At 34.6% G+C, this 19928-nt stretch overlaps 1 protein-coding gene across 1 annotated transcript in view; it reads left to right on the top strand.

Moving 5' to 3' along the window:
• LOC149776292 (sterol regulatory element-binding protein cleavage-activating protein-like) overlaps positions 1 to 19799 on the top strand; it is a 185572-nt gene extending 165773 nt beyond the window's left edge. The window contains exons 24-25 of the mRNA XM_089942747.1: positions 4292 to 4354; positions 8726 to 19799. Coding sequence (XP_089798873.1) covers positions 4292 to 4354; positions 8726 to 8908 — 246 coding nt within the window. The 3' untranslated portion in view covers positions 8909 to 19799. The remainder of the gene's footprint in view (positions 1 to 4291; positions 4355 to 8725) is intronic.
• The last annotated feature ends 129 nt before the right edge of the window (positions 19800 to 19928 follow it).

The raw sequence follows: 19928 nt of genomic DNA, 5'->3' as shown, positions 1-19928 counted from the left end.
TCGTTTGGACTAGTCTAGTTACTGTTCCTCCCTGCCTATTTAATAAACCAATAAGTAACATCTGGTGTTTTTTTGTAGGTTTTTTTGTTACATTTATGGGAGCAGCATTATGCTGTCTTCCATGCATGCATCAGAAATTTAATAACAGGTCAACAGAAATTAGAGATGCAAGTGTTCTGGTCAGATGACAGGGATTATTACAGAAAATGTGAGTGTTCTGAAGGATTTAATTTTGAGTGAAAAGAAGAGGAATTTTACTTACCATCCACATACAGATGTCAGTCTTTGTAAATATATTAATTAGTAGCGAGTGGTCGAAAATCCAGTGAAAGATAGATTATGAGATAATGCCTCATCCGGTTCGTCTCCATTACCAGAGACAACAAAAAAGCAGATATCTCACAACATACAGTGTTCATGCTAGATGTCAGCATAAGTGGATTATGATATAACATTGCAGTATTTAGGTTTGTCAATATGGACAAATAAATGGTTTATGTATTAATAGATAAATTTCAGCACATTTTATATCAAGTTTGTGGCTTCCTTTCATGGGGCCTCTGAATTTCTCCATTCCATACCAATGGTTGTATATACAAACTTAAACAGCCAACAATACAGCCAATAAAAGAAATTTGCCAGATGGTATATTTTGCTGCCAATAAGGAAACATAATCCAAGTTTGCAACATTGGCGAAGCCCTATGCAATCCCGGAAGAAAATTTTTATATGTGATTTTTAGTACTTTTAAGAAGGAAAAAATCAACTTTTTCGTGTTTGAGAAAAACACATAAAATTTCAGGAGCCATGACATGATCATCTTGTAATATTCATACACGATCTCTTCCCCAAAATGATAATAAACCTTTTATCTTTTTTCATACTTTTAAGTTTTTTTTTTAATGTATGAGAAAAATACATGTATATGAAATTTCAGGAGCCAAACCATGACCATGTTATATCCAAATTCGTGTTATAAAGGAGCATACTATAGCAGGGTCACACTGTATGTACTAGACTGATCCCCACATAAGGCTGTATGCTTGGTTGATCCCAGATTATTGGAATTGAGCTTGGCAGATCCCACCATCACTGAAATATTCTGATTTTTGTCCTATTTAATACTGCACAAGAACTATTAAACAGGCATGGCCTCTTAGTTATAAGTTTAACATATTTAGTTTCTGATTAGGGAAAATACCAAAATGTATTTAATATTAAAATATATCAAATGAGGGCCTCTAAGAAAATGCCAGTTTTGATGTGAAAAGAATGTTATCCAAAGAAGTACATAAATATACACAACTGTCCCTGAGCAGAATGAATTTTGTTGGGGCCAGATCTGATGTAGCTCATATAACATGATGATGACCATCATCCTAAAGTCTGTATCAAATGGTCCTCTATACCAACTGTAGCTGTGGCTGCTCCTGTATGGAAGGAATGACCAGAAAAGTTATGTTCATCATAGCCCAGGCACACCAATAGGAGCTTCAAGTAAGACTGAAAAAAATTCCCTACTTAAAGGACGTCCCATAGTATCCATAAATAAAGTAGCATTTGCATCCTGACCTCCGAGCAAAGCACTCTGCAGTCACTGTCTCAAATACTGCTCCATACTAGACACAGGACACAAATGAGAGTTCCAAAAGAATATGCTGGTCCCAGCATAAAACAGGTCTGTTTTAGAAGATGGCAACACAAGTATGAACAAGGATTTGTCTTTTGAAAATGTTACATCTTGAATCTTTGGCTAGTTGCATGGAGAATTGCCCTGCAATAATCAACTTAAAATTGCTGCATTGCAAGAATCCCAAAAATGCCACCAGACACATGCACTGCACGAATGAGTCCACAGCCAGTGAAAAAACTCGCCCACATAACATGCCACATAACTGTACCACCATCTTGTATGTACAGTGTAATAGGAAAAATCTGAACTTAATATTTGAAATGTTATTCTTTTGTATCCTGTGAAGTATACACTGTAGCCAATCAGACTCCTGAAAAGGGTTCCTTTGAGCAGCCTGTAGGTAGTGGAATCTAATTCCTGCTAGGTACTGCTTAATTATGAACATTGAAGCTGTAGTGGGGTGTGACAGTACATGACAAAATAAACCAGAACATCCTATGTAAGTACAGGCAAATAAAAAGGAAAAGCAACAACACTGGATATAGACAAAAAATATCAACAAACACTGGATGCCAGTTCTGTACACCAACCTAGAATTACTTGATACAGACATACACCACACATTGTGCGCAGAATGTGTCAAAATAGCATCAATGCTGAAGTCAGGGGACATACAGCTGGAGTTGGCTCTGCTTGTAGTACCAAGCATGGGAACTTCTTGTTTTGAAATTGAGAAAGAGCACCTGCAATTTAATTAGCATGTCCAGTGGTCTAATGCAATACAGATGATCTGGAAGTTGGTCAAAGTTGCTTTGAAGTTACATCGGGCTGCTGCAAAGCAGATTTCAAGTTTTAACATTCAAGAGGCAGAGTGGGCAAATGTCCAAGACCCATGGGAAAATCATTGCCAAATTCCACCAATGACCATTTAACAAATTTGTCATCAGGGCGAGAAACCAACTCTAATTTCAGCTGCAAAATGTTCACAGGGCTCTGATCTTAGTTTCCACTGATTGGGCAGTGTGTGTTCCTGCAAGTCTTTTTAGGTCTTGCATGTGCTTGCAGGGTGCTCACCTCTACAAGTTAAGCAAACATGGATGTTGCTGCTCATGGCAAATGACATTTTCCAACTCTTGGTTGGAAATGCCATTCTGAGAGAACCAGGAAGCTTGTCGTCCTCTTCCAGAGTGGGACAGAAAGCTGAAAAAATGCAGTGTGCTGTTGCAAAGTGCATGAGCCATTGCTTTAAAGTAAGTGAATATGGAACAAAGCTAAGTATTGTTCCTCACCAACCAATCGACTTTTGCATTGTTTTAGTGGAGATGTGCTGCAACCTGGGCTGAAAACATTCTTATTAAACTCATAGAAGCCTTTGCCACCATTCCTGGATGCTATATCAATAATATCCATTTCATACAAGTCAAGTTTGGAGCGCCTATAGGGACATGATACTCTTGAAAATGCCAAATGCTTGAATAAATTGGGATAATGTAAGAGACCTGTTCAAGTGAGGGTCAGGTTTTTGTTTTGAACTTGTAGATATGTGTGAGTGTGGACCAACATAGGAAGAAATTTTTAAGAGGGAGACCAGGTTCATTTCTTTACCTTCTTGGATATTTTTTTGTGTGCACAGATTTGGATGTACCATCTCCACAAACAGCAAGGACACTATTATGTATCATAGTTCATTTGAACATAATTTGCCAAATGTTGATGAAACAGAACCATGAATTGATGTGCGTTGTCGTCCCCTTGTGCTGCATTATGAGTCAAGATGGGAACATCCGGTGGTAGTGTATCAACATGCCACAGCTAATAGTGTCACAGGTTGGAGTGTGCTTCCCATATGTCACTATTTCTTGCATCAAGCAAGGAAAAAACACTCCTTGCTAAAGTAGCTATTAAAAAGAGTTCACCTAAAGATATGAACTTTCTTAGTGAAACCAAAGTAAGGGCAATCAGTGACCTTAACTTGTGTAAATGATGATGTGGTATGCTGGAAATTGAACTCATTCAAGATCTCATTGTCATAAAACTGCAGTTGGTTAAAATACAGCAATCCTTCATAAAGTAATGCTCTGGAAACTAAAATCAGGAGGACAGACAGGACACTTGTTTCCAGTAAATGAAGATGTGGAACACTGGAAATCAAACTTAACAGGTCTTATCAGTATAAAATAAATTTCAAAAATTGATTAAACCCAACAAACCTTGGTAAAATTATGCTGTGAAAACCTACTTTAGGATGCTGAATAATCAGGTGTTTTAACTACAGTAAATTAAGGAGCATAAAGCTGCCTACCAGATCTGGTTGAAATTCAGTCTTGGAAAAGTAATGCTTTGGAAACAAAGTGAGGAATCGGAGAAGGAGGTTGGGGTGCATAAATGTTTCTCTGTAATTCTGGAAATTATATCTCTTTTGAGGTCCCATCATTAGCAGGGTGTATACCAAATTTCAACAGTTTCCTGTTCAGCTATCTTGTGGAAGCAAAATTATGGACAGATTAACATTAGAATGGGATGGACATTGTGTTTAATATAATTCTCTGTGATAAAGCATGCTTTATTGTATAAAAAAGCAATGTTTTTATATACATTAATTTTTTGTTTTGCAATCCTTTCAGACTCTGTGTTAAAATGTGTGCATTTTCATTGCAGGATACTAGCAGTGGAAGCAGTATGGCAATGTTATCCAATAACTTCTTGGTTACAGGTGGAGAGGTAAGATTTTTCATTCAGGCTTTTATTAAAAATCAGAGGAGCAACATCATACTATCTTTCATAGACCAAATGAGCTTATGCAGTTGCCTGTCGTCTGTCATCCAGTGCCTGTCATCTGTCATGCAGTGCCTGTCTCCTGTCATCCACTGCCTGTCATCTGTCTCTTATCACTACTTCTGAACTATGGTGAGGATTGCCAGTAAACTTTACAAACACATTCATCACAATGTCTAGTTGGTCCTAAATGGAACTGGTGCCTCTAGAACATCCAGTATGGTTGCCACAGTAATTAAATTGAAAATCTTGTTATTGACACTAATTGGGGCTTTCACTCAAAAACATCTATTTGGTTGGTCCTAAATGAAAATATTACCAATCTAAAATACAAAATGGCTGTCATTATGGCCACGTTGAAAATCTTACTATCACTACTCTCTTAAAAAGATGGTCATATTGACATGGGATTTGTTAAAAGACTTTTTATGATGTCTGGTTGATCTTAAATGAATAATAGACCAGATGCTGCCTCTGTTGTAAGATGCAGCTAAAGGAAGCAGGATCTGTGTTGGCAGTTGTTAACATGCTGGACTCTTGAGTGAAAGAGTGCAGGTTTGAATCTTACTATTGGTTCAGCTGGATTGGTTATCATGGTGTATCCTTGGGCAAGGCAGTTTAATTAAATTGCCTTGGCACTAAAATAGTTGTGTTGATATGCTGTGAACAGCAAACCAATCCAAATTAAATGAAAATAGTACCCCTTGGATATCCAGTTTGGCCACAGTCTTGAACATGTTGTTATAGTTACTCTTTTTAAATGGTTTGTCTTATCAAAATGGGTTTTTCACAAAAGACCTTACTGTGATGTCTAGTTGGTCTTGTATGAAAGTAGTGCTTGTTGGAGGTCCTCAGAATCCAATATGGCCAGAATGGTGACCATCTTGAAAATCTTATCACTACTAAACAGATGGTCATATCATTATGGAATTTTTACTGAAAGGTTTCTTATGACATCTGATTTGTCCTAAATGAAAATATTGCCATCTGACCTACCCTTGGAATTCCAAAAATGACTGCCATGGTGGCCATCTTTAAAATCTTGTTTTCACTATTCAGCCTAAAATGGTTTACATCAACACTAGATATTTCATATGCAGTCAATTTGATCCTAAATAAAAATGGTGCTGACTCGGGTTAAAAATATGGCCACCATCTTGAAAATTGTATTTCTACTCCTACTGTATCAATGGTTGTATCTTGTCATTGCTACTTCTTAACGAATGGTCAAATTAACTTGGTGTTTTCACTAAGAGACTTTTTATGATGTAAAGTTGGTCCTGTGCTGCATGTAGATTGTTTTAACGAAAATGGTACACAACTAATCTCCAAAGCAACACCATAGCCATATCAGAAAATTTAGTATCACTACTCCTCTTGTGTCAATGGTGGCATTCACATCATCATTAAAAGTAGTTTTTGCAATATTAATTGTTTCTGAATGAAAATTATGACATCAGCATATCCACACTTTTGTGAAGGAGTTTTGAAAACTAGACCTAATTGACCTTGGGGTAAAGTCCAAGGTCGTTGCTTGTATTTTTGTAATTCATTGAGCTTATGAATACTGACTTGTACATGTAAAAATTAATTTTGAAAAATCTTATATTTAGTTGCATTCCAGTGATCCAATGAGCAATTTGATTGTCAGCACTTAGAAATTGATATCAAGGTCAATGGTCTTGATGTGGGGTTTTAGTAAATGTTTGGGGAAGAATATCTTCAATAGTATCTTCAGAAATACCACTTCTCTTCCCACCCACAACAAAACAAACTATTACTTGTACATTTAATCAAACTTAGCATGTGGTAATATCTTGTCATTGTTTGAGATAAGTTCAGTGGTCTTCAACCCATGGTATCAGGTTCAGTGTGAAAGTTCATGATGAAAATTTTGTATTGCACCTACAGGTACCATGGGAACATGTTACCACAAACATTAGAACCTATATATCGGAATTTGTCAACAATATCAGAGTTTGTTTCAATACTCAGCAGTTGAAAAAAAGATGCAAACTTCTCTTTGTTTCCTGGAAATTATATTTGGCCAGTAGATTATCAGTCCACTTTAAGGAACTCTGCTTGTGCACAAAGATGCCATTTTAAAATGTGAAAAAGTCTTTACGTTTGATTCACTAGCTTTTCTGATTTAGAGGAAGTCATTTACTTCATTCATTACCAACTCAGAGAGTTGAGGTCATTAATGTACTGATTCCTCATATAGCTGTTACAATTTTTCAGGAGTAAAACCTGTCTTGAGCAAACTCTGCTGTGAGCGACCTCTGTCATTTACAACCATAATCATAATGCATGGATCAGTTTTTCTTATATAAATACACTGTTGTGAGTGACCACCCATTGAATGAGCCAGTGACCATGTCTTGGCAAAATATGCATTTTATCACTGCTATGAATGCACTCATTGCAAAATCAGTGATAAACACCACAGTACTGACCTTAAATTAATCATTTGTAACTATGACTGCTTAGACTGCCTGGGTGTGAATGAATAAAGCCTTTGTCCATTAAAACAGCCAGTGAGAATTGTTTCCTGGATTTGATTATTATTGTTAAATTGTTGTTTGTTGCTAATTCAGTGTTACAGAGATTATTGTATTTGCTGGCCTGTAAGTCTTTACATTTTTGCAGCAGAATCATTAAATGTAGCTAATTCATTTCACACAAAGTATTTTAAAAGAATGAGTTACTTCTAGGTACATTTAATAATCCTGGCCTGAAAATTTACTAGGTTAAAGATTAGGATCAAATTTGCAATGCTGTGTGGAACAAACTATAGTAACTTAAGGTTTCATGAATATTAATGGTATCATTGTTTGCTATTTCAGATTACTGGCAATAAGGAAATGGCATCACTGATGCTAAAATGCTTTTTCCAGTGTTATTTTGAAGAGAGAGAAGAGGCATATGTATTCGAACACATTTTTCTTCATGCACCTTGGGATCAAAATAAAATATACAGTGATATGAGAGAACTATTTCAGCCATTCTTCATGCTATTTTGTACATTACTGTCCTGGTTTAGCTGAAGCTTTTGTCAAACAATAATAAATTAAATAGTAAATGGAAACTATTAAAATACGTGCCATTCTCCTTCAGTGTTTAAGTCTCACAGTATTTATAACCATAAAGATCCCATTACATCGCAGCCATCTTGAAAAAATCCCAGAAATGACTGTTTAGCATGTTGTGTAATTTTCTTTGCAAGTACAATGACCTCTCCATTCCCAACAAATAAGATTATCCTTTATCAGTAAGTACATGTACACTTCTTGAGGTTTTGAACTTTGCTTGTTGTTACTTTGAATGTCACTTATATCGGTGAATAAAAACTGCGATGGAATACCTGTCTTTGTAATGGTTATTCATTTTCTAACTTGTCTATTCTAATGCACACATATGTATATAAATTTAAAAAATGTATATTACTAGTGCATGCTGCTTTAGTATTAATTTTTCTTATATTTTAATTATCAAAAGCAGTTGATTTCAGCTTTAAAATGGTATGTGCAGCAGATGGCTTTTGAAATGGTATTTTAGGCAACTGCTTGTAGAATCACATGTATATCACATGTAATTATTTTGCTGATTGTAAAGTTCAAGTTAGCAAAACTTTCATTTGTTGCTACAGATACAAAGAGTGGGCAAAATGGCATGTTTCGGTATGTTTGCCTAAACGTCCATGTTATCCTAGCATCAGTTGACAATTTGGCCTATTAGTTCCTGACAGGATGCATCAGTTAATGACAAGCCTATAGCATACAATTGCTAATCATAATTTATCTGTGTTACATTTCATTATCATTGTGTATTGTGTCAGCATTCTTTAGAGACTTGTTAAATTTAGTATTTTATGGCACATGGTAGGATTCAAACCCATACACTTCTGGTCATGAATTGAGCATGCTAACCACTGCACAACCACAGCTCCTGTCTCAATTACACGCCTCTTATGCCATACAGGAGAGCACATTCTACATCCCAAAGGTCAAAGAGGGAACTTATGTTACAACTGGAGCAAAAGTCAGTTCTAATGACAGTGATGCATTTTCAGTGAAATGAGCAGTGTTGTTCCCTTCTGTTAAAAATACGTAGCTTATGAAAAGACTGTCATTCATTCTGATCTCAAAGGTCAGTCCCATTTGTAAAAATAATTCCAGGCCAATAATAATCACAAATTTTTTCTTTTTTTAGGGTTGCCTCTTAAAAAGATTATCATTCATTCTGATCTCAAAGGTCAGTCTTATTTGTAAAAATAATTCCAGGCCACTAATAATCACAGAAATTTTCTTTTTTTAGGGTTCCCTCTTTTTATGGGATGTCAATAAAGGAGAGCTTGTGAGAGTAGTGTCCCTTGCTGACCAGGAAAGGATAGCATTCATTCATCATATACTAGCCATGGAAAACTCCACCATTGTCTGTGATTTTGGGAATGAAATCAAAGTCATTCATTTTCCATTGGTGCTAGAAAAGGCAGAGTGATCTCCCTTGCATTCCATGACACCTTTGAGACCTGAAAACCTGAGACTGCAATGCCATGATACATGCTGTCAAATGTAAGCCTTCCACTTTGCACATAGGCCATGTGCAGTAAAACTCCATTAATCTGGACTGTGTTCATCCAATTATAGTGGAACAAGATGATTATAATACCATGAGGTTTTTTAGTATGAAAATTCACATCAAAACTACATTAACGGAGTGATGCTGTGTAAAAAGATGAATAGTACAGAGCTTAAATTGTTGTAAGTTTTATATTTTCTTTTAATCTCAATCTTGAAAGGAGAAACTTCAGCCAAGAGCAAATTACAGCCATTGATGAATGACTTTAATGAATGCACTGATAGTGCATAACTTCACAATATGTCATTTAATAAGCAATGTACATATGTAAGCAATGACAGCTTCTGTAAAGTTTCAGAGGTATTTTTCTGATCGCTGGCAGAAAGGCATGAGTGTATTACAATTGAGAATTGATCGAACAGATTTCCTTCATGATTTTTTAAACCTGTTTACTCTTTGAGATAGCCTTGTTTATCTGAATGAGAGGAATAGAAAGGAAAGAATTAGCATGTTGTCACAGTAATTGATTTAATTAGGAATTAGACTTCAAAGTCAATAAATGTATATAAAATTTTGGGCTAAACGGAACAAAAACAAAAAGTAAAAAAAATGGCTGGCTCAGAAGCAGTTTTATAATTTCATTAATAATATTTGTTTTGTTTTGCAAAATTTCAGATTAAAAAAATAATGATTAAAGTGGTTTGCAGGCTGTAATGAGAAGGCTACTTGTGCTGTCAAGTAATGCACCCTCAAGTTGGGGTCTATGCAGTTTGTTAAGAGTAATTAATAGAACAAACAACATAGAACCTGATATACCATTGCATTATGTGATGGCAAATCATAATGTATGATTTCGCAGTTGGTCTTGACTAATAAGTCAGTATAAATGGTACTTGTTCACAGTAGAACACACTACTAATAATATCATTAAAAGGAATCATTAAAATGTACAAGTATTAATGGATAATATAATGAAATATGCTTACTGTAATAAGACATATTTATATTTAAATTTATAATAAAATATTAGATCACCAGGGTGAACTATACTGAATATAGCTTGGCAGGATTTGACATGTTTCCCTTCATTACCACCTGACCAGGTGAATGGGGCATTTTACCATCCTGAGCTTTACTTATGTTCCTTTACTTAGAGACACACACACACAGACATGTACATTCTCAAATATTGTACAAAAAGAACCCAAGGTATTTTACATTGCCTGTTTGTTTCTTTGAAAAAAGTAAAGAAAAACTAGTACATGAAACCAAAACTTGACAAAAGGGCCCACTTTTTCTTAAACTCGTCAGTTTTGTTATTCGCTTTGGTGACATATTTATGCAGCCTCTTGTATGATAAAACACAATTTTTATAATAGGTGAGATTTGGGAGTTTTGATGCACATCATGATCTGTATATAACACATTTTGCAAGTAAGATTAGAAAGTTAACAAGATCATCAAAGTTTTTATTTCATGTAAGGACATCTTTTTGTGTAATTTTAAAATTGGGTTGTGCTTCCATTTCACAAATAATTTCCAAAAATGTTCAGTTACAGAAGTCATAGAATAAGTGCTCAATTTGTTCTGCTCCCTCCGTACAGGAGGTGCATTTATCATTATTACTTAAATTAATCTTTTTCAGGAACTGGTTTGTGGTAATAGCTCTGTGTCAAAACTCAAATTAAAGCTAGTAAGTCTTGTGTCTTTTGTAAGGTTTTACCTTTTTACTTACCCAAGCATACGAAGCTGATCATGTGTAGTCCAAATGACAATAACTCGACTGAACATAATGCTTGCACTCTTTAAGCCTTTGCCCCATTCAAACGCCTTTGGATGCCTCTACACCATTAGCATGGAAGTTCCTTTGGACGCCTTTACTCCATTCACATGGAAGTGCCTTTTGTCGCGTCTACTCCATTCACATGGAAGAGCCTTTTGATGCCTGCTGTAAACATCAACCATTTTAAGCGGTTTTTTATAGCGCCACCTTTGGGGAAAACCCCCTATTATATACTACATTCATTTCTACGAATGACCATTACGTCAGATCACATGGTCACTGTTTTTGCTCTGGTCAAAATCTGCTATTTAAAGTAACTGGGTTGTATTCTCCACTCTCCAGAATGGAGGCTGCAGATTTCATTCAGTACTTACGAAGTTTTCACAATTAGAATCACAAATATGAAAGCTCTAATAACTTATGTAACGGCTCTGGTATGGATGTAGGCAGCAATTAGTTTTTATAAATTATCAAATGCAGATGTAGACGTGGACAATGTATACAGCTACGGTTGGTCATGCAGCTTCACTATCTTGATGGTGAACGAGTTCTCTCAAGATTTTAAAGCACACAAAAATTCTTCCATGAAAAATAATTACACAGCTATAAAGATCGGACTTAACAGTTAACAGGAAGGCCTATGTGTTTTGAGTCAAATAGATAGCAGGTGTTCTATTTATAGCACACATCACTGGGTAACTTTGCTACATGTGTATTGATGGCCTAAAAAGTCATATACTCTATGAGGTAACGGGTTAAGGGACATATAGTTGCCATAACAATGGAGAAATTTTAGGTGTTAACTTGCGTTTTTAATATTTTCATGGACTATATGTGTTTTTCCCAGACAGAAATGTATCAACATTGCAAGGTATTTAACAGATTTTTAGGGTTGATAATGTGAGCATTGCACATAACCTTCTGATTAGTATCTTTTTTTTTTATGCATAGTGATAACAAATGACTGTTATCAGTTTTGATTGGTACTTGACAGCTGTATTGTCATACTTGTTCACAACAAAACACCCGTGCAATACTACTGGTAACAAAATTACTGTTTTCAGATTAGATCACAAATATTTGCTAAAGTACTGTAAATTCATTCATTTTTGTGGATATCAATGTTTTTGGTTTGTCCAAAATGTATTGCTACCTGAATTTGTGCATTGGGAATGAGATTCTACAGTTTGTACAGAACAGTTACTGTTTGTTGGATATTACAATTTTTGCTTTGAAGAAACCACAAAATGTGCAAAATTTGTATCTATAAAAAATAGTTAAGTTGCAGTTTATTTGGTGCTTAGAATGATTACTGGTGAGCTCATACGTTGAAAGGACAGGATAATATTTAGCTCTACTGGTCATAGATCAGATGAGCTGGTGGTGTGGCCTCTTCTCCATTGACTAAGATCTGATATTCATCCATTCAATAACACATTTGTTATTGCTACTCCTAAACAAATAGGAGGATTGCCATGAAACTGTACACATTTTCATCACAAGATCTGGTTGGTTCTAAATGAAAATGGTGCTTCTTAAACATCCAATATGGGCACCATGGCGGCTGTCTTGAAAATCTTATATTACTACTTCTTGGTGGATTGTCATATTAGTATGAAGTTTTAACTAAAAGACTTCTTTTAATGTCTAGCTGATCATAAATAAAAATGGCACTGGTCTAGCGTCCAGTATGGCTGGCGCCACGGTCATCTTGAAATGATTGTTATCACTACTCCTCAGTGGAAAGCCATATTAAAATTGGGTTTTCACCAAAGATTAAGTATGATTTTTAATTGGGCTTGAATGAAAGTGGTACCAGCCTAATATCATTTGTGGCAGCCATCTGGAAAATCATGTAGCTACTCCTCCTAAATGAAAAGTCACATCAACATGGAGTTTTCACCAGAACACATCATATGTTGTCTAGTTAGTCCTAATGAAAATGATGCATTTGACCTTCAATATGGTCATCATGGCAGCCATCTTAAAATTTTTATTACTACTCCACCAGAATTAATGGTCATGTTGAAAAGGGGTGTGCACCAAAGGCTTCTTATATCTGTTTGGTCACTGGATGAAAATGGTGCTCCACAGACATCCAATATGCCTGCCACAATGAACATATTGAACATCTTGTCACTAATTCTTATGAATGGATGGTCCTGTCAGTATGAGATTTTAACCAAAAGTCTTCTAATGTCATCTAGTTTGTCCAAAATGAACTAAAGATCTTACATTGATTATAGACTGGTGCAGCATTTAATTTGAAAATTGTATCTCCCAGGAATATCAGAGATGGTTCCAGCACTCATTAGTTATCAAGAAGATTAATCTTATCTTGAATTCCTGGAAATTATTTTCGTAAAGTTGAGTGTCAGTCCCTTTGATGGTATTTGGTTTTATCTGTATAATAGAATTTGTGTTTGATATTTAACAAATTTGAACTTGTCTTAACACTTAAGATGAACTAATCAAAATATAAAAAGTAAACAATGTTCAAGTAGTGTGATTGCAAATTGATCTGAACAATTTTTTCTCTGTTTAAATATTTTCAAGATGGCTGCGATGTAACTTAATGTATTTTTCCTCATTGAAGAGCTAAAGTATAAAGCCAATATTTTATACCTACTTTTTTGTCATTATCAGTGAAAACCAAATTTTACACAACTATATTCTCTTCTTATTTTAGAGAATACACAAAAATACTCAAATATAGTGTTCCATATTTAGAATAAGGAATTGTTCGATTTTGTTTATATTTAATTTTAGTGATTCTTGGTGATGGATATAAGTAAAAGCCAATCTGTTTTTAGATATTTCAAATGAATAGACACTAGATAGTCTTTAAGTAGCAAACTTCAATTATAAATTATGTTTGAGATGAATACTTCTTAAATATCTCTTACACCTTAAGATGATGCTAATTTGGTTTTAATTGCACTTTTAACAATGTTATTGGCAATATCATGCTGAAGATAATGGGAGTTGTGTGCCTTTCACAAAGATACACTATGGCAGCCAACTAGTCTGGCCTGTTTGGGTATCAGTCCAGTAACCCTTGAATTACGAGTCCAACAACACCAACTGAGCTACCATTGCTTCCTGTCACTGCTTATCAACAATTTGTATGCAACCTGCTTAGAAAACATGTTAGCCTCTTCTTTTATCTTTTTATAAAGGGATCAAAACATGGGCAACCAAAACAGCTTTGCCATGCCAAATATTTTAGTTGATTTTAAAATACAAACTGTGGTCATCTTTCTTATTTTAGAAAATTATCCTCTGCCCATAAAGCAGCTGCTCTAAAGTAAAGATCATTTTATGTCTCTGAATATAAATGGTGATATTTAAAGGGAATTCTTAGTGGCATTATAACTCAGCAGCGCTTAGTGCTTTTATTATTGAAAAACTTTGAATAATAAAAGATACTATTTTTGAAGTGTATGTTCATAGAACTAAATGTTTTATGTATGGCAGTCAGATAAGCAGAATTCTCACTGTGTTTCATGTCAGGTTGATGGAGGATTTGTAAAATAAGTAAAATTGTGTCCACATGAATAAAGAATTCTCTTTTTTTCATCAAAGCTTGTAGTTATTTTCCACAGGATATTGAGAAAGCAAAAAAATGTTTATGTGTGGAGAAATAATTCAACTATACACACATATTTTAAGCCATCCGAGTGCAAGAATATTAGAGTTTGTAATACAAAAATTGTTATTCCATTGAATAATTTTAATTTTACCAATGAATAAAGGTAAAGAAAGCAATATTTTTAGTGAGGGAGGGCTATTCCTAAATTCGGTAGAATCTTAATTTACAAAAAGTGCATTGCCAAAATAATTTAATCTGATGTTTAAAAGATTTTCCGTACTTTTTGTAAATATGTAACGCTTCCAAGTTGTTTAATATTAACATAAGCTGCTTTGTATCACATGTCTGTTTTGTTAGAAATGATCAGATTTTGAGTTTATAATTATTCACTGGTCTATGGATTATTATTAATCAAAAATGCTTTGCATCATTTGTTTGTACTATTACCATTAGAAATTGTCAGATGTCTTTACCATTAGAAATTGTAAGATTTGTTTTCCATTAGAAATTGTAAGATTTGTTTACCATTAGAATTGTCAGATGTCTTTACCTTAGAAATGTCTTTACATTAGAAATTGTAAGATTTGTTTACCATTAGAAATTGTAAAATTTGTTTGCCATTAGAATTGTCAGATTTGTTTACCATTAGAAATTGTCAGACTTTTTTACCATTATTAGTTGTAAAATTTGTTTACCATTAGAATTTCCAAGTTTGTTTAGTATTAGAAATTGTCAGATTCATGATGTTATTCATTATGTATATTTAAGAATTTTTTGTTTCTGAAATGGCTATGTTCATGTCATTATTCACCTAACCAGGCATAGTGTTGCCTTCCTGTAAGTTTATTTATTTCCCTGGTATATAAAATGGAGGGATATAATTATTGTTGTCTGTCTTTCTGTCTGTCCATAAATGTATTTGTTTCCGGAGCAGACTGTTCTCACTATTGAAGGCATCTCTTTCATGTTTGGTACTAATATTGGACAAGTGGTTTAGTGCCTTTTGCCATTTTGAATTCTTCAGCTTCAATTTTTTGGGGGGTTTTGTCCATCCATCCAGGATTGCACAAACTACATTATGTTTTTCCTTCTGAAAACCCTATTAGCACATTTGCAAAAAAATAAAAAAAATGCCTTTGACATAGACAAATGAAATGTGGTAGACATGTTCATATGCATATGCAGATAACATGATTAGATATTCATTCACAAATGCAATTTTTTAAAACATTTTCTATCAGTTATTTTACATTTATGTAGACTTTTTATGCAGATAACTTTGTCAGCTTGAATGTACAAAATCCACTTGAAATAGAAAAAGGTTCATTTTACATTTTCGTAAGACATTAAGATGACCAGGATTTGGATTTTGAAGCCATTATTAGCAGTTTAATGAATATTTCTTTACTAAAGCTTTGAACATAAACATTTTTTGAGAGTGAATATCTAGAATTTTTCAAAAAACCACTTTGTATTGTTGAATGAAATGTGAGCAGCATGTATGTCATTAGGACAATTTTCCACATCATTTTCATTCATTTCAAAGCTCATTCAGCTTTGTTATTTACACACAGTCTATTTTGTTCTTCCCTTCAAAATTACATAACATTTTTCTTTTTGTTTTTTTTTTGAACTGAGGTTTTTATACAATGATGTGTGGGCACGACTCATATTGGCTAATAATTTGTTGGCTTATTCAACAGCATTAGACAGAGCTTTTCATATACTTGCATAGACCTTTCATTTTTCATCTTTTTGAATCTTCAAGAAAATTCAACAAGAGCTTTATTGATGTTTATCTTGTCGGTATTATTTATGTTTAGCATGACTGAATGTAGATTTTTGAACTGAATCATTATGAATGGAATGTTATCATTACCAGAGTGTGACTGAAATCAGACCATCTAATGAATGAAGTGCTATCATTACCCGAGTGTGACTGAAATCAGATCATCTGATGAATGAAGTGTTATCATTACCCAAGTGTGAATGAAATCAGATCATCTGATGAATGAAGTATTATCATTACCCAAGTGTGACTGAAATCAGATCATCTGATGAATGAAGTGTTATCATTACCCGAGTGTGTCTGAAATCAGATCATCTGATGAATGAAGTGTTATCATTACCCGAGTGTGACTGAAATCAGATCATCTGATGAATGAAGTGCTATCATTACCCGAGTGTGACTGAAATCAGGCCATCTGTTGAATGAAGTGTTATCATTACCCGAGTGTGACTGAAATCAGATCATCTGATGAATGAAGTGTTATCATTATCAATGCAGCTGAAATCAGATCATCTAACACTCCTGTGGTTACTGAGTGGTTATACCAGACTTATAACCAAAATGGTACAGGCTCAAATCCTGCTATTAGATAGTCCAGGTTGGTTTCTGTGGTGTATCCCTCGACAAGGCACTTAAAAGACCATCCGGTATTACTGTGCTGTAAAACACCAAACACAAAATAAAACTTCAAACTTTACTTCTTTTTTTTTCTTTCAAATAAAACCCCAACTCCTATTTTTTCCAAAAAGGATTTGACATTCTGTGGCAGGCCATATTTGGGCATCTCTTTAGTTTAACTCTTTCCAAAAGTTACAGAAATTGAGGAGCAACTAAGTCATCCAAATTTAGACTCTTATTTTGCTGTTCACTTTTGTTTAAAAAATGATAACCTGTATGGATTTAAAACACTGAAATATTGCTTAGTTAGTCATGAGCAAATAACAATGACAGCAGTTAAGTATTTATGTTGTTTGGTGTAATGGATTAATATACTTGCAGCATACAATATCTTTCAGTTTGCTTTGTGTTTTATGGCACTGCAAAACATGTCAATTATTTAGTGCTGAGGCAACAGTAGAATTTCCCTAACCTTTGAATCACTGTGGCTACTGCCTCAAAACCGGGTTCATCCAGTTGTAGGATTTCATTAACCTTTGAGTCACCATGGTTACTGTCCCAACAGCAGGCTGACCCATTTGTAGGATTTCATCAACGTTCAAGTCACCATGGCTACTGTCTCAACACCAGGCTGACCCAATGGTAGATTTCATTAACCTTTGAGTCACAATTGCTACTGTCTCAACACCAGGCTGACACAGTGGTAGGATTTCATTAACCTGGGTCACCATGGCTACTGTCTCAACACCAGGTTGATGCAATAGTAGGATTTCATTAGCCTGAGTCACCATGGCTACTGTCCCAACATCAGGCTGACCCAGTGGTAGGATTTCATTAACATTGAGTCACTATGACAACTACCCCAACACCAGGCAGATCCAGTGGTTGGATTTCACTAACCTTTGAGTTACTATGGTTTCTGCCACACAATATACATGTATATATTTTAAAGGCTGCTTACCTTTTGACCCAAAATTGCTCTATACAGGACAGTTTTGAGACTTTCAGATACTTTTCTTTTGATACTTCAGTGTTCTAAATTGTACAACTCATTTTATGAATCCTGTATTGTTAATGGGGCTTTGTTAGATAATGCTAGACTGCTCTTGTGTCCTTGTGATTAGAACATTCACCTCAGATATGGGAGGTCGTGGATTCGAACCTCGGCTGAGTCATACCAGACTTATAAAGAAGGTACTAGCAGCTGCCTTGCCTGGTGCTCAGCATTCACAGATTAGTGCTAGGACTCGTTGACTTGGTGACGGGATAATGTGACTGGGTGGAACATGAAGCTACATATAAACACTGCAGACATTATAGCAATATGACTGATTTTTTTTTAAAGCTACGTTAAAAATCCAAATCACACACATTGATATTGCTAAGGTTTAATAAACAGTAGTACATGTACAGTCAGATTTGATTTCAGTTAGATTGATTATTGCATATCTTTTTCTATACAAATGTTGTTTAAATATGCAGTAATGCCAGCAGCAGAGAGATATCATTTCTTGTAAATTAATCTATCATGATTCATATGAAGATAAAAAAAACATCAAAACAATAATGTCAGAAATGCCAACCCATACTAATGTTGGCTAGGAATGTGAACATTGTTCCGATTTTTTATTGAACACTCTATTTTAACCATTTTATCTGGTTCAAAGTGAATTTGGTTTGAAATGTACTTCATTCTCACCAGGTGCCACATGTCAAGAAAAGATTGCAAAGGTATCCTTTTCATCCAGTCTGTATGTCTTAACGTCCCATTTTGAATTTCTGTGGCATTTTTTCATCAAGGCATGATCTATATTTTCTGACTTTCATTTCTAAATCCATATAGAGCATTAAGCCAAGAATTTCTGAAAGGTCACTATTCAGTTGCTTTTGTGATACAAGTTCTTAGATACACTTTTACAAATGGATCACAACTAGACATTATGAGTGTTTCAGTGATCTAAGCATACTGGTTTTCAAGTTGTGGTTTGCCAACTAAACATTTTATTGGACTGGAAAATTGGAGTACGACAAAAGTCATCATAAGGGTGCAATTTGAGCTCAGGAATAGGAATGATTTTCTCAACATTCTTAGAGCCTGCATCTCTGTGGATTGTTCTGTCACTTTTAAGCTGTTAAGGGAGCCATAAAAATGTATCACATTATACTTAAGGGAGCCATAAAAATGTATCACATTATACTTAAGGGAGCCATAAAAATGTATCACATTATACTTAAGGAAGCCATACAAATGTATCACACTATATTTAAGGCCATTTAAGGCTAGAGTAAAAGCAAATCTATATAGTAGTAGTTATAAAACTGCATGGCATTTGGGTGGGGTGTATCTGAAATCATGTTAATACTAAGTATAATAAGCCAAGAACTAAAGTAAAGTAAATGAAGTAGTAAATTTTAAAATAAAAATCTTGCAGTATAATGAGATTTAAGATCATACCTGCAGGGATCTCCCTGGGATGAGTCAACATAGCTTGCAAGAACACCGTACATTTACAAAAACAGTAATAGTTAAACTGAATTCATATTTTAGTTGGTTTTCTGTATGTCTAGTTGAAATATGGCTTTTGTATTGCTCCAAGAGCAATTTTAAGAGATACCCATTCGATATATTTTTGTGGCTGCTTGAATTTTTAGATAGCCTGATGTTTTTTGCAAATGTGTATTGCTGTATATAGGAAAGTATGCCATTAGTCTATCATGATGGCCCACTGGTTTCCGCAGCTTGGGAGATCCCTATGGATGTGCTATACTGAGGCTCTGGATAGTGTGAGGACCAACATACATATTTTGACCATATTTTATAATGCAGTTTTAGTCATTTCATTCTTTTTTATGTAAACTTTTCAACAAGATAAAATCAAGCTGTTCCTGGATTAGTGAATAGTGTGCATTTTGCTGAATAAACTGTAAAGTTCATGCATTTTATTCATTGTCTAATTTTGCTGAGTAAACTGTAAAGTTCATGCATTTTATTCATTGTCTCATTTTGCTGAATAAACTGTAAAGTTCATGCATTTTATTCATTGTCTCATTTTGCTGAGTAAACTGTAAAGTTCATGCATTTTATTCATTGTCTCATGCAATTACTAAACAGCATCACATATTCTTCATCATCCCGTGTAGTATTTCAGTATATGGG

Source organism: Sinohyriopsis cumingii, chromosome 18 (genome assembly GCF_028554795.1).
Source record: "Sinohyriopsis cumingii isolate HCF-2022 chromosome 18, ASM2855479v2, whole genome shotgun sequence".
Taxonomy (NCBI): Eukaryota; Metazoa; Mollusca; class Bivalvia; order Unionida; family Unionidae; genus Sinohyriopsis; species Sinohyriopsis cumingii.
Note: the sequence above shows the minus strand (reverse complement) of the source record. Positions and strands in the feature narration are given on the sequence as shown.